We start from the raw sequence: 14489 nt of genomic DNA on the forward strand, positions 1-14489 counted from the left end.
CAGCTGGTGCGCTGCAGAGGAGCGAGCAATGAGTGGCTCCGATTATACACGTGAACCAGTCACCACCAGTCTTCTAGTTAGCTACCTTTTGCCTGGTTAAGAAATAAGCTTCTTTACTAAATGAAAAACAATAGCAGCATTGAGTTTAATAGTGAAACGACAGTCTAGTTATGTTTTTCTCTCCCTCTAGTATAGAAAAGTAGGCCGTCTTTGAAAGTGTGGTCTCGTTCAAGCCTGCCACTTTCCCCACTGCATTTCATAGCCAGGTTCTGCAGCCACCGTAACCAAGTCTCCCTCTTTTCCTCAGAGATTCTAGCCTTTACCGTTTTAAAGACATGACCCATATACCCGCCCTACCTTCTTACTTTCTATCGTGTATTGGTGGACCACTTTTTACAGTCATAAAGCATATTGCTGGCTGTTCTAAAACTGGACTACTTCCAGACCGAACCTTCAACCATTTGTTTTGGCTACACCAACTACACCAGCTATAGCTAACAACCTGGGAGGTATTGTTTTGGAAAATTCTGATAGAAATATGCTGCTGTATGTAGAACAAACATGCCTCTCTGACATGTTGAATAAGGAATAACATCAGTTCTACTCATGGAATTTTCAATCTGCAACGTGGCTCTGGTAACGTGGCTTGTGGCTCTGGTACGAGAACAACGTTCAGTTGCAAAACATTCTCGAAGGTAAAAATATCTAAGACTAGACTAAATCTAAAACAGAAAAACAGTGCAAAAATGAACACTGCCTACACCTGTTAAAACTACAACACCGTCTCGCCCACACTTGTTAAAACTACAACACCGTCTCACCTACACCTGTTAAAACTACAACACTGTCTCACCTACACCTGTTAATAACATCTTGGGGCTAGGGGGCAGAATTTTCACTTTTGGATAAATAGCGTGCCCAATTTCAACTTCCTGCTACTCATGCCAATAATATAATATATGCATATTATTCATAGATTTGGATAGAAAACACTCTGAAGTTTCTAAAACTGTTTGAATCATGTCTGTGAGTATAACATAACCTATGTAGCAGGCAAAACCCTGAGGACTAACTGTTTAGATTTTAGTTTTTTGCCTCTCTCTGTTCCCTGACTTGTTATTGCCAAGGGATATTTCTTAGGAACCTGTTGTCAGTTCCTACCGCTTCCACTGGATGTCACCAGTCTTTGGAATTTGGTTGAGGTTATTCCTTTGTGCAATCAACAAGTAGGCCAACTAGGAACTGGGGACACTTTTGTGAGTTGCGCAAGACGTGAAAAGTGGCGCTGGTTTGTTTTCTTTCCTGTATTGAACACAGATTTCCCCGTCTACAATTCGATTGATTATTAACGTTTAAAAATACCTAAAGTTGTATAACAAAAGTAGTTTGAAATATTTTGGCAAAGTTTATAGGTAACTTTTGAAATATTTTGGAGTGACGTTGCGTTTTTTGTAAGCTGTTTTTTTCTGGATCAAACGCGCTTTATAAATGGACATTTTGGATATACAGTGGGGCAAAAAAAGTATTTAGTCAGCCACCAATTGTGCAAGTTCTCCCACTTAAAAAAGATGAGAGAGGCCTGTAATTTTCATCATAGGTACACTGAGAAAAAAAATCCAGAAAATCACATTGTAGGATTTTTTTATGAATTTATTTGCAAATTATGATGGAAAATAAGTATTTGGTCAATAACAAAAGTTTATCTCAATACTTTGTTATTTACCCTTTGTTGGCAATGACAGAGGTCAAACGTTTTCTGTCTTCACAAGGTTTTCACACACTGTTGCTGGTATTTTGGCCCATTCCTCCATGCAGATCTCCTCTAGAGCAGTGATGTTTTGGGGCTGTTGCTGGGCAACACGGACTTTCAACTCCCTCCAAAGATTTTCTATGGGGTTGAGATCTGGAGACTTGCTATGCCACTCCAGGACCTTGAAATGCTTCTTGCGAAGCCACTCCTTCAGTGCCCAGGCGGTGTGTTTGGGATCATTGTCACGCTGAAAGACCCAGCCACGTTTCATCTTCAATGCCCTTGCTGATGGAAGGAGGTTTTCACTCAAAATCTCACGATACATGGCCCCATTCATTCTTTCCTTTACACGGATCAGTCGTCCTGGTCCCTTTGCAGAAAAACAGCCCCAAAACATGATGTTTCCACCCCCTGCTTTACAGTAGGTATGGTGTTCTTTGGATGCAACTCAGCATTCTTTGTCCTCCAAACACGACAAGTTGAGTTTTTACCAAAAAGTTATATTTTGGTTTCATCTGAACATATGACATTCTCCCAATCTTCTTCTGGATCATCCAAATGCTCTCTAGCAAACTTCAGACGGGCCTGGACATGTACTGGCTTAAGCAGGGGGACACGTCTGGCACTGCAGGATTTGAGTCCCTGGCGGCGTAGTGTGTTACTGATGGTAGGCTTTGTTACTTTGGTCCCAGCTCTCTGCAGGTCATTCACTAGGTCCCCCGTGTGGTTCTGGGATTTTTTCTCACCGTTCTTGTGATAATTTTGACCCCACGGGGTGAGATCTTGCGTGGAGCTCCAGATCGAGGAAGATTATCAGTGGTCTTGTATGTCTTCCATTTCCTAATAATTGCTCCCACAGTTGATTTCTTCAAACCAAGCTGCTTACATGTTGCAGATTCAGTCTTCCCAGCCTGGTGCAGGTCTACAATTTTGTTTCTGGTGTCCTTTGACAGCTCTTTGGTCTTGGCCATAGTGGAGTTTGGAGTGTGACTGTTTGAGGTTGTGGACAGGTGTCTTTTATACTGATAACAAGTTCAAACAGGTGCCATTAATACAGGTACAGAGTGGAGGACAGAGGAGCCTCTTAAAGAAGAAGTTACAGGTCTGTGAGAGCCAGAAATCTTGTAGGTGACCAAATACTTATTTTCCACCATAATTTGCAAATAAATTCATTAAAAATCCTACAATGTGATTTTCTGGAGAAAAAAAATCTCATTTTGTCTGTCATAGTTTAAGTGTACCTATGATGAAAATTACAGGCCTCTCTCATATTTTTAAGTGGGAGAACTTGCACAATTGGTGGCTGACTAAATACTTTTTTGCCCCACTGTATATGGACGGAATTAATCGAACAAAAGGACCAATTGTGATGTTTATGGGACATATTGGAGTGCCAACAAAAGAAGCTCATCAAAGGTAATGCATGTTTTATATTTTTTTGTGTAGCGCCTGCAGGGTTGAAATATGAAATATGCTAACTCCTTTGTTTACTGCTGGTGCAGATGCCGCAGGCTATCAGATAATAGCTTCTTATGCTTTCGCCGAAAAGCATTTTTTAAAATCTGACACGTTGGCTGGATTCACAACGAGTGTAGCTTTAATTGAGTATCTTACATGTGTGATTTAATGAAAGTTTGAATTTTATAGTATTTTATTTGAATCTGGCGCTCTGCATTTTCCCTGGCAATTGGCCAGTTGAGACATTTGTGTTCCGCTTATCCCTAACTAGTTTTAAAACTACAACACTGTCTCACCTACAACATTGTACCTGCTTTAACCACCCACTGCACAACTCACACTCACACTCTCACCTCAAATATAGTATGTCTTGGATAATTAACATAAGGAACAGTTTCTGTATGATATGTTGGATAAAGGAATGAAGACAGACACCAATGTCAAGTTCAAGAGCCTTGTTTGTGCATTGTACAAATCCCTACACGTGGAGTCCGGGGAACAGTCCGGCTAGTCGAATAATAGACTCCGTAACATCATCCTTTTCAATAGAAAGTGCAAACATAAAGGCATAACATGAAGTTCTTAACAGTCAAGTCATAACAATTGAAAAAACATGACATTTTATTTTTACTTCAGTTGTCATCTTCCTTTTAAATGTTTGTTTTATTTGTAATTTTTCATTAACAAAGGACAAGTTAACAGTCTCTTGCTTACAGAGTAAGCCTGTCCGGTGGCTTGCACAGCCGACCCACCCGTGACTAAGTATTGGCTCTGACAGGGGTAGGGTTAGGGCCACGAGCTGGAGAGCTTGGTGAGGTAGAAACCTCACCTTCAGTTGGCTCATGTCTCAATTCTGCACCCCTTACCCTTAGGCCTGGACTGTGATCCAGCTCATCTAGGTGAGTGTATGGCGTGTTCTGGTTTGTCTGCTCTGCTACTCGCAGATCCACCCGATTGCGACGATAGAGGGAGCCACCAACATCCACCAGGTAAGAACGTGGTGCAACTCTCTGTAGGCACGTGCCCAGCCTCCAAAGTCCTGTGTGGTCTCCCGGCAGCGGTTTCATCCTTATCGTTTCACCCACCTCCAGCTCTGGTAGGTCTCGAGCAGTCCGGTCGTAGAAGCACATAGCGAGCTGCTTTCTGTGACACAGTTTGTCTGTGATGCCAACCATGACGCAGGGCTCAAGTAGCTTGTTAGCTACTGGGATGGTAGTCTTCAGACATCTGGACAGAAGGCGTTGTGCTGGGCGGCTGTCCATGTTTTCGGTGGGTGTGTTCCTCCATTGTAAGATCCCTTTCCATGGGTCGTTGCTGTCGCACAAGGCTCTGCTTAACAGGTTTTTTGCAATCTTGACAGCTGATTCTGCCTTGCCATTTGCTTTTGGGTTTCTTGGAGAGGTCACGTGGTCAAACTCCCATTCTGAGGCGTTACGCTTGAACTGTGCAGTGAATTGTGGGCCATTGTCCGTGATTACCTTGTCAGGCTGACCTTGCCTTGCAAACTGCGCATTGCAGCGCTTTATGACCGTCTCTGCAGACAAGTCAGGGAGCAGTTAAATTTCCCAAAAGTCAGAGTAGTGATCAACGATGAGAAGATAGTCCTTTTGTCTGTGGCTGAATAAGTCCATGCTGACGATTTGCTAGGCCCTTGTGGGCAGTTCGTGTGACATCATGGTTTCCTTTTGCTGTTCAGGAGCGTACTCGTTGCATGTGGTACAGTTGCTGACAAAGTCTTTCATTTCTGCTTGCATGTTTGGCCAGTATAATGTTTCACGGGCCTGGCGGTAGCATGCGTCACCTCCAACGTGACTGGAGTGTATGCGGGTAAGCATCTCTGGACGTAGTGATTTGGGAATAATGACCTTCTGACCTCTGAACAAGATGCCCTTTTGCACGCTGATCTCATCTCGAAAGGTCCAGTATTCTCTCACTGAAAGGTGTCTCATCTTTCAGGTATGGCCAACCTGCAAGAGCCATGGACTTCAGTGACTGTAGGTTTTCGTCCTTGTCAGTGGTTTGCCTGATCTGGGCTAGGTGGTGATCTGTGACGTTTAAGTAGTCTGCCTGATTAATCTGTTGAACATCTTGTTGTTCCTGCTGTAGCGAACAGATGGCCTGCCGCTGATAGACATTGCCTCTGCCTGTACATTGTGCTGTTGCCCTGCTCAGTGTGTCGCTGATGTACATCTCTGGTCCTGGCTTGTAAATGACCTTCAGGCTGTAGTTTTGCAGAGTCAGGAGCATGCTTTGAAGCCTCTTGGGTGCTTTGAGGAGAGGAGTGGTTTGTGGTCAGTTTCAGCAGTGACCAGCTCTCGGCCATATAGGTAGTGATGGAATCGCTAGCAGGAGAAGACGATGCTGAGGCACTCTTTCTCAATTTGTGCATAGTTTTGTTCGGTGGGGTGGAGCGCTCTTGAGGCAAACGCAACGGGCTGGCCTTCCTGCATAAGGCAGCATCCAAGTCCCCTTTGGCTGGAGTCGCTCTGGATTGTGACAGGCTTCGTGACGTCGTAGTAGCGCAACACTGGCATGGATGAAGCCAGAGATTTCATCTCCTGCACTGCGGCCTCGTGCTTGGGTAGCCAGTGCCATGGTGTGTCTTTGTCCAGCAACCGGCGCAGAGGCTTACAGACTGCTGATAGGTGTGGCATGAACTTTGCAAGCAAGTTTGCAAAACCGATGAGACGCTGTACTCCTTTTGCATCAGACGGGTTTGGCATGTCGAGGATCGCTCGGACCTTGTCTGGGTCCGGCTTCAGGCCTTTTGCTGAGAGAATGTGGCCATGGAAGTGGACGTCTTTCACCTTGAACTGCAGCTTCTTCAGGCCAAGACGAAGCTTAACTGATCGTCAGCGCTCCATCAGTGCCAGGAGCTTCACATCGTGGCCGCGTTCTGCTTCTTCGTCTGTGTCACCACAGCCAACGATCAGGACATCATCGGCAATGGGTTCAATGCCCTTGAGCCCAGCCAGTAACTCGTGCTGCTTGCGTTGATATACCTCAGGCGCCACTGAGACACCAAACGGGCGCTTGAGCCAGCGTTTCCGACCCCAGGGGGTCCAGAAGGTAGTCATGAAGCTGCTTTCTTCGTCCAGCTTGAATTGAAGGAATGCATCTCAGGCATACACCAAGGTGAAAATCCTGGCCTTGGGAAGCTTATAGAGGACATCCTCTAGTGTCGGCATGATGTAGTGGGATCGTTTCAGTGCTTGGTTCAGATGCTTTGGGTCGATGCAGACCTTCAGCTTCTCTGTTTTTTTCACTATGACCATATTGCTGATCCAGTCAGTTGGTTCAGTCACAGATGTCATGTGGCCATCGGCCTCATACTTGTCCAGCTGGGCCTTCACAGCCACTTTCATTGCAATGGGCACATTGCGAGGAGCACACTGGACTGGAGTGATGCTCTCATCCACTTCAAAGTGTACCTCCCCAGGCACTGATTCAACGGGCATGTTGAATACATCGTCATATCTGCTGAGTAGTTGTTCTTTGGACAGGTGTCCATGCTGGACATGATCCACAATGTGCAGGTCATTTGGTACAGTGAACTGCATCAGTCCCAGGGGTTCGCATGTAGAGCCTGAGAGGAGAGGATGTTGACTGGTTTTCACAATCTCAAACTCCAGCTTGTGTTTGCGTCCCCGAATAACACATTCGGTGTCAAAGGTGCCCATAGAGCTCATTAGCTCTACTGAGTACAGCTTTAATCTAGTATCGCTGGGCAATAGATGTGTGTCAGGTGCCAGATTGATTTTGTCTTTGTAGCTCATTACGTTGCATGTAGCACCGGAATCCAGTTGACATTGTTGTTGCTTGTTGTGTAATCGTAGTGTCACAAACCATTTCTTCCCTCTTGAGTGTACAGCCCCAATGGATTCATGCATGTAAATGTCACTTTCACTGTTCAGCTCTGAACATTGAGTGGCATCATCAACACAGAGAATCTTGCCCTCACTCACCCCTCTTTTGCTTTTGAGACACAGTTTTGCAAAGTGATTATTAGTTCCACAAGCTCTGCATGGTTTTCCGTAGGCAGGGAAGTGCTCTTTGCCACGTGTGTGTGTGTTCCCACAGTATTTACATGCTACGGGGCTCTCTGTGTTCACCGTTTGTGGTGAATTACTCTGCCTCGATTGGTTTTGTCTGAATGTCTGCCTAGCAACAGCGTGAACAGTATCAACGTCGGAGTGTAGGGTTTCGATTTCCATTGCTCTCATTCTCATGTCAGTGACTTCAGCAGTGCGGCACATTTCGATGGCAGTTACTAATGTTAAGCCTCTCTCTCTCAGTAGACGCCTCATTTGCAATTGCCAATACTATTTTGTCACGAATCAATTCATCATTCAATCCCCCGTATTCACAAGTTATCTCAAACAGGTTACAAAGTTGTGTACTGACTCACCCTCTTCCTGTTTGCAGCTTCCGAAAACGAACCGCTCGTAAATGATGTTTCTGGCGGGTTTGAAGTAATTCCCCAATGATTCCAATATAGCCTTTGCATCACACTGTTGTCGTGCTGTGAGGGTGAGATTGTGCCGGTAGATATGCCTGTATTCACTGCCCATTAAACTCCTCAAAGTTGCAGCTTGTACCTCCTTGGGTTTCTCATGTAGACCGGTCGCCAGCGCATAGTCCTCGAATTCATCCCTGAAGTTGTCCCAATTAGTATTCCAGTCCCCTGTGAGAACCATGGGATTTGGTGGCGGAATGTTTCCTGCCATAGCAATGGAATAGGAGATGTCTTTGCCTTCCGTCATCGAGGTAGGTAGTGATGCTAGCTAGCCAGCTAACAACGAGTTCATCAGTGTTGTGAGTAGGAAACGGCGTGTGTTCGCATATGGAACGTAACTGCGCCTATACTGTACTTAGCTACAAAAATAACAAACATGTGTTTTCCGAGCCACTTCTGATACCATGTTTCTGTATGATATGTTGGATAAAGGAATAAATACAGACACCAATGTCAAGTTCAATAGCCTTGTTTGTGCATTGTACAAATCCCTACACGTGGAGTCTGGGGAACAGTCCGGCTAGTCGAATACCTATCAACTAGACGTAACAGGAAGCATACGTGTGATTAGACCATGGCTAAAATGAATGTTACTACAAGCTTCACTCCATTGATCTATATACGTGTGTGTGTGTGTATGTGTGTATGTGTGTGTGTGTGTGTGTGTGTGTGTGTGTGTGTGTGTGTGTGTGTGTGTGTGTGTGTGTGTGTGTGTGTGTGTGTGAAGTGGGATTTTGGAGTAGCAGATACCTTTTGGTAACATGATATCCTCGCCGGTCCCTCTCCCATTTACACTCCAAAGCTTTTTATTTATGTCTTAACATTTTGTGAAGGCAAGGAGTAGCTAGGTGGCAGCCTGGCAAGCTGGCTTTAGCCTTGCTAAAAACATAGCGAGCTAGCTAGCCTTTTTAGCTTCCCACATCTCCATGTGAAATAATCAGATTTATAATTGTATATATATTTTTATACTTGCTGGTGTAACCTAAATCATTATTCCAGTTTGATAGGCTCCTTGTGTATTCATTCCCATATCAGCTAAAGCATAAAACGTTATCATGTTTTGGTCGTGGAGACACTAGCACATGTTTGGTTTACTGTTTGAACAGTTACTGAGATTAGATTTGGTTTTAAATGCAAAATAGGCTACTTTGATGAATAGCCTATGTAGCATATAGATCAGATCAAGAAACCAAGCAACAAAACTTTTCAGGTAGTAAAAAAGTATGTTGAATGCCGGAGTGTTACAAGGAGTCGCCCCTTTTGTAACAAACAACATTGCAATACTCTGACCATAATTATATTCTCCTGATTCCTGCTTACAAGCAAAAACTAAAGCAGGAAGTACCCGTGACTCGCTCAATACGGAAGTGGTCAGATGATGCGGATGCTACACTAGAGGACTGTTTTGCTAGCACAGACTGGAATATGTTCCGGGATTCATCCAATGGCATTGAGGAGTATACCACCTCAGTCATCGACTTCATCAATAAGTGCATCGATGACATCGTCCCCACAGTGACTGTACATACATATCCCAAGCAGAAGCCATGGATTACTGGCAACATCTGCATCAAGCTAAAGGCTAGAGCTACCTGGACTAATCTGGACGCTTACAAGAAATCCCGCTATGCCCTCAGATGAACCATCATACAAGCAAAGCGTCAACACAGGATTAAAATTGAATCCTACTACACCGCCTCTGATGCTCGTCGAATGTGGCAGGGCTTGGAAACTATTACGGACTACAAATGGAAACCCAGACGCGAGCCTATCAGACAAGCTAAATGCCTTGTATGGTCGTTTTGAGGCAAGCAACACTGAAGCATACACGAGAGCAACAGCTGTTCTGGATGACTGTGTGATAATGCTCTCGGTAGCCAATGTGAACAAAACCTTTAAACAGATCAACATTCACAAAGCCGCTGGGCCAGACGGATTACCAGGACGTGTACTCGAAGCATCCGCGGACCAACTGTCAAGTGTCTTCACTGACATTTTCAATCTCTCCCTGACGGAGTCTGTAATACCTACATGTTTCAAGCAGACCACCATAGTCATTGTGCCCAAGGAAGCGAAGGTAACCTGCCTAAATGATTACCATCCCGTGGCACCCACGTCAGTAGCGATGAAGTACTTTGAAAGGCTGGTCATGCCTCACATCAACTGCATCCTCCTGGACACCCTAGACCCACTCCAATTCACATACCGCCCTAACAGATCCACAGATGACGCAAGCTCAATCGCATTCCACACCGTCCTTTCTCACCTGGACAAAATTAACACCTATTTGAGAATGCTGTTCATTGACTACAGCTCAGCGTTCAACACCATAGTGCCCATGAAGCTCATCAATAAGCTATGGAATCTGGGACTAAACTGCAACTGGATTCTGGACTTCCTGACGGGCCGCCACCAGGTGGTAAGAGTAGGCAACAACACGTCTGCCACGCTGATCCTTAACACTGGGGCCCCTCAAGGGTGTGTACTTAGTCCCCTCCTGTATAACCTTGTTCACCCACGACTGCGTGGCCAAACATGACTCCAACACCATCATTAAGTTTGCTGACGACACAACAGTGGTAGGCCTGATCACCGACAATGATGAGAAGGCCTATAGGGAGGTCAGACAACTGGCAGTGTAGTGCCAGGACAACAACCTCTCCCTCATTGTGAGCAAGACAAAGGAGCTGATCGTGGACTACAGGAAAATGCGGGCCTAACAGGCCCCCATTAACATCGACGGGGCTGTAGTGGAGCGGGTCGAGAATTTCAAGTTCCTTGGTGTCCACATCACCAACGAACTATTATCGTCCAAACATACCAAGACAGTCGTAAAGAGGAATCAACAAAACCTATTCCCCCTCAGGAGACTGAAAAGATTTGGCATGGGTCCCCAGATCCTCAAAAGGTTCTACAGCTGCACCATTGAGCGAATCCTGACCGGTTGCATCACCGCCTGGTATGGCAACTGCTCGGCATCTGACCGCAAGGCGCTACAGAGGGTAGTGCGTACGGCCCAGTACATCACTGGGGCCAAGCTTCCCGCAATCCAGGACCTATACAATAGAGGAAAGCCCATAAAATTGTCTCCAGAGACTCCAGTAACCCAAGTTATAGACTGTTTTCTCTGCTACCGCACGGCAAGCGGTCTTGGACCAAAAGGCTCCTCAACAGCTTCTACCCCCAAGCCATAAGACTGCTGAACAATTAATGCATTCGCCACCGGACAACTTACATTGACACCCCCCCCCCCTCCCTTTTGTACACTGCTGCTTCTCGCTGTTCATTATCTATGCATAGTCACTTCGCCCCCAACTACATGTACAAATTACCTCAACTAACCTGTACCCCACACACTGACTCAGTAGCGGTGCTTTCTGTATATAGCCTCCTTATTGTTATTGTGTTTATTTTAGTCTACTTGGTAAATATTTTCTTAACTCTTCTTGAAATGCACTGTAGGTTAAGGGCTTGTAAGTAAGCACTTCACGGTAAAGTCTACACTGGTTGTATTCGGTGCATGTGACAAATAAAGTGATTTGATTTGATAAAGGATTCACACAGAGGTCATAGGTTACGTTATAAATACATAGGCTGAATGTCCCAATTCAAACAAAACAACATGATGTTTAATGCCAGGAAAACCCCTGGGGATTTCAAAGCTGAAAGAATGTACACAGAAATCCCATTGTTCTGATGATTGACTATTCACCCAGCATCAGCATTTATATTTGGATGTGTAAATCCAATATTTTAATAATATTAAGAGTTTATGAATGTAATATTCATAGAGCTCTGTGATCCAGCTAGCTTACAGTCTCTGTTGGATGACGTCCCTGAGTAGTGTCACTATGGAAGGCTGGCAGGCTGTCTCTCCATCCCTCTGAGATGAAGCCTCTCTGTTAATCCGTCTGTTCTGGTAAACACAGGCCTCGCTGACTGGCTAACACAAACACACACAAACAGACACCCACACACATACACTGGCAGAGCCTTTATGGCTCACACACTCAAGTACACAACATTGTGTGTACACGTCCATGGAGTCATTGGTATGTAATACACACACACACACACAGGCACACAAACAACACACACATGATAGTGTGATAAGCACACACACACATACACATACACAAACAAACACACACACTAACCTGCAGGGTCCATGACCTCCTCGATGACCGGTGGCAGGCGTAGTCCGTCCATGGTTGCCCTGGCAACTCAGTGTGGGGGATTAGGGGGAGGTGTCGTGTGGGTCCAGATGCTCTCTTGCACTGCAGAGGTCAAGTGATGGATGAGTATAGGGGGCCCAGGGCAGAGAGAGACAGGGGGAGGATGACGCAGACGAAGCCCAGGAAGGCTCCTCACGCTCCGGGTAGACTCAGCCGCAGCAGCCCCTCCATCCTGGAGGTGAGAGAGACGTACGGACGCTGGAGATGAAAGAGACAAACTGAGCGAGGGACCGCAGTCTGAGATGCATGCAACAAAGAGACAAACGGTAGAGCTCTCTCTCTCAAACTCACAATTCACTCTCTAGACCTCCTTTTGTTTTGATACTGCACTCATGTCTCCTTTTTACTTGAGCTGTGATTCTATAACCCCTTCCTGTCCTATTCTCTCTCTACCACTGACCAATTCTCTCTCTCTCATTTGCATGGTTGGTCCCTCTACTGGTTTCTCTCCCGTCTCGGTCTGGGTATCAAGCACGTTTGATGCCCATGCTTTTGCATCCAATCTCTCGCTCTACCTCTCCCTTTCCCTCTAACTGCTCTTTCTGCTTCTTTAACCACACGGGCCAAATCGAAGGCATTCCTTTCACCATCTAGCACACATATCTGTAAGCGCAAATATCAAGTAAATATAGACACACACACACACACACACACTGTATTTACCTTTAATGAGAGTCAGACCTTGGAGCTCTGGATGCTGACAACCTATTCTCCTGCAGCTTGCGATTCATTTTCCGTCGGTCGTTCACTCCTCCCTCCCTCCATCCTCTCTCTCTCTCTCTCGCTCACACACACACACTCTCTCTCTCCCTGCGATTCTCTTTTCTCGTTGTGTTAACTATGCAGGCCTCATTAGTAAAGGATCTCATACTAAATACTGCTGTCTGATCCATTCCTCTCCTTCGATCCTCTCTCTATCTTTCCTTACAGATCAAAACGGCTTAACCCTTCTCTTACCTGCTGTTGGTCCGTCAGCTGTGATCAATGAACATTAGGTCATTTTATCCAGCCATCGAACCTGAACAAGAGAGCACAGATTGTATGTCATGAATACACAATGAACTTATGATGTGAGTGATTTAACCCTTCGCTGCACTGAGGACGGGTACTGGGGGAGAGACTGATGAGGTAGGACTCTTGTGCGTTCTCACAGCTGCCGTGTACCTTCAGAGAGACATGAAACACTAAGGGAGAAAATATGGTATCTGGTATCTGTCATTCTGCGAGCAGCATCTTGTCATATCTACAATGCCTTTGAAAGCTTTGTGTAGCAAGAACCTTTAATATTCATGACTATCAGAATGGCATCAAATGGAACTAAAGTAGGCTACTTGTCAGTGCTGATTATTCTCAAACTATTCATTACGAATTTTGATCAGTCATGGAAATAAAACTGCTGATAACAAATTGGCTCCCAATTTTAAAAAAGAAGATGGAGAACAAGCTATGACATTTTGGTGAAGGTAAAGCCAACTAGCGCAAAAATAATATTGTCAAAACGATAAGACATATCGTCAAAAAATGTCAAATGTAAATAATTATGGTATCTGTCATTCGGCACGCCTTTGAAAGCTTTTCTCCTTCGTGTTGCAAGAACCCTTAACATTCATTGCTATCAGAATGGCATCAAATGGAACCAAAGTAGGCTATTTGTCAGTGTTGATTCATGTCAACAGATGTAACTATGTGCTCTCAGTTTTGACATGTCATTGTGAGCACAAAGGTCATGAAGTAACAAACTGCACTCCACAATACACAATGACTCACAACAGGCAGGCCTCACGTTATAAAAATGGAACTGCGACGAGCTCAGAGCATCACACGAATCGAGGTGGAGGGGTTGCTAGGCAACCAAGTCCACTGGACCGCATCACATGAAATAGGCTAGATGCAAATTGTTCAAGCTAAAAACAAAACTACAGAGAAAAGTGAAACATTCTTAACAGTCAAACCTCATCTTTCCTTGTGAAATGTTGACTGTTCATGGGGTTTTAATAGATGGTCCTTACTAGCCAATGACTGAAAGTTTCAGGAAAGACTGCAAAAGTTCAAAGTTGACTTTGAAGGGTTTTCCCATCTTTGCCAGAACACCCTGGTATCCTCTGCCCTATGGGTTTTTTCTCTATCAGATGGTGAGTCAGTAAACCGGACTACTGTGAGTGTGACTGAGCTGCTGTGCATCCCTGAGCAACACTGCAGCATAAGTTATATAAGGCAGGCTTTCAGAGGACCAGAGAGTGAGAGAACACTACTGAGTGAAAGGAAGAGGGAAGGGAGTGTACCCAGAATTTTGACAAATGGCATAAGTAGAATTGCATAAGATAGCAACACATATAGGTATTGCTCCCACCACTGTGCCGCAAGGAGTGGAGGTTTCTGCTGTGTGCTATCCTATGGGAGATGCTATGAATGCCATGCTACCGTCATCAGGAGGTAAGTGGGGACGTACAGTCTATTAACACACATGGATGCAAACACACACACACACACACACACACTTGATAACCATGCCCTGGAGGACCCTGTGTCC

General features: G+C 45.1%; 1 protein-coding gene across 4 annotated transcripts in view; it reads right to left on the reverse strand.

Moving 5' to 3' along the window:
• LOC115106113 (coiled-coil domain-containing protein 136-like) overlaps positions 1 to 12780 on the reverse strand; it is a 46506-nt gene extending 33726 nt beyond the window's left edge. For 2 of the 4 annotated variants that reach the window (XR_010460733.1, XM_065008206.1), the window contains exon 1: positions 7617 to 8198. Coding sequence is in view for 3 of the 4 variants with exons in the window: in XM_065008206.1 (XP_064864278.1) it covers positions 7617 to 7971 (355 nt within the window). In the remaining variant the exon portion in view is untranslated. Of the gene's footprint in view, positions 1 to 7616; positions 8199 to 11881; positions 12158 to 12622 lie in introns of those variants that run through there. The other 2 variants (XM_065008207.1, XM_065008205.1) reach the window with 2 other exon arrangements.
• Positions 12781 to 14489: the final 1709 nt, after the last annotated feature.

This window comes from Oncorhynchus nerka, linkage group LG23 (assembly GCF_034236695.1).
Source record: "Oncorhynchus nerka isolate Pitt River linkage group LG23, Oner_Uvic_2.0, whole genome shotgun sequence".
NCBI classification, from domain to species: domain Eukaryota; kingdom Metazoa; phylum Chordata; class Actinopteri; order Salmoniformes; family Salmonidae; genus Oncorhynchus; species Oncorhynchus nerka.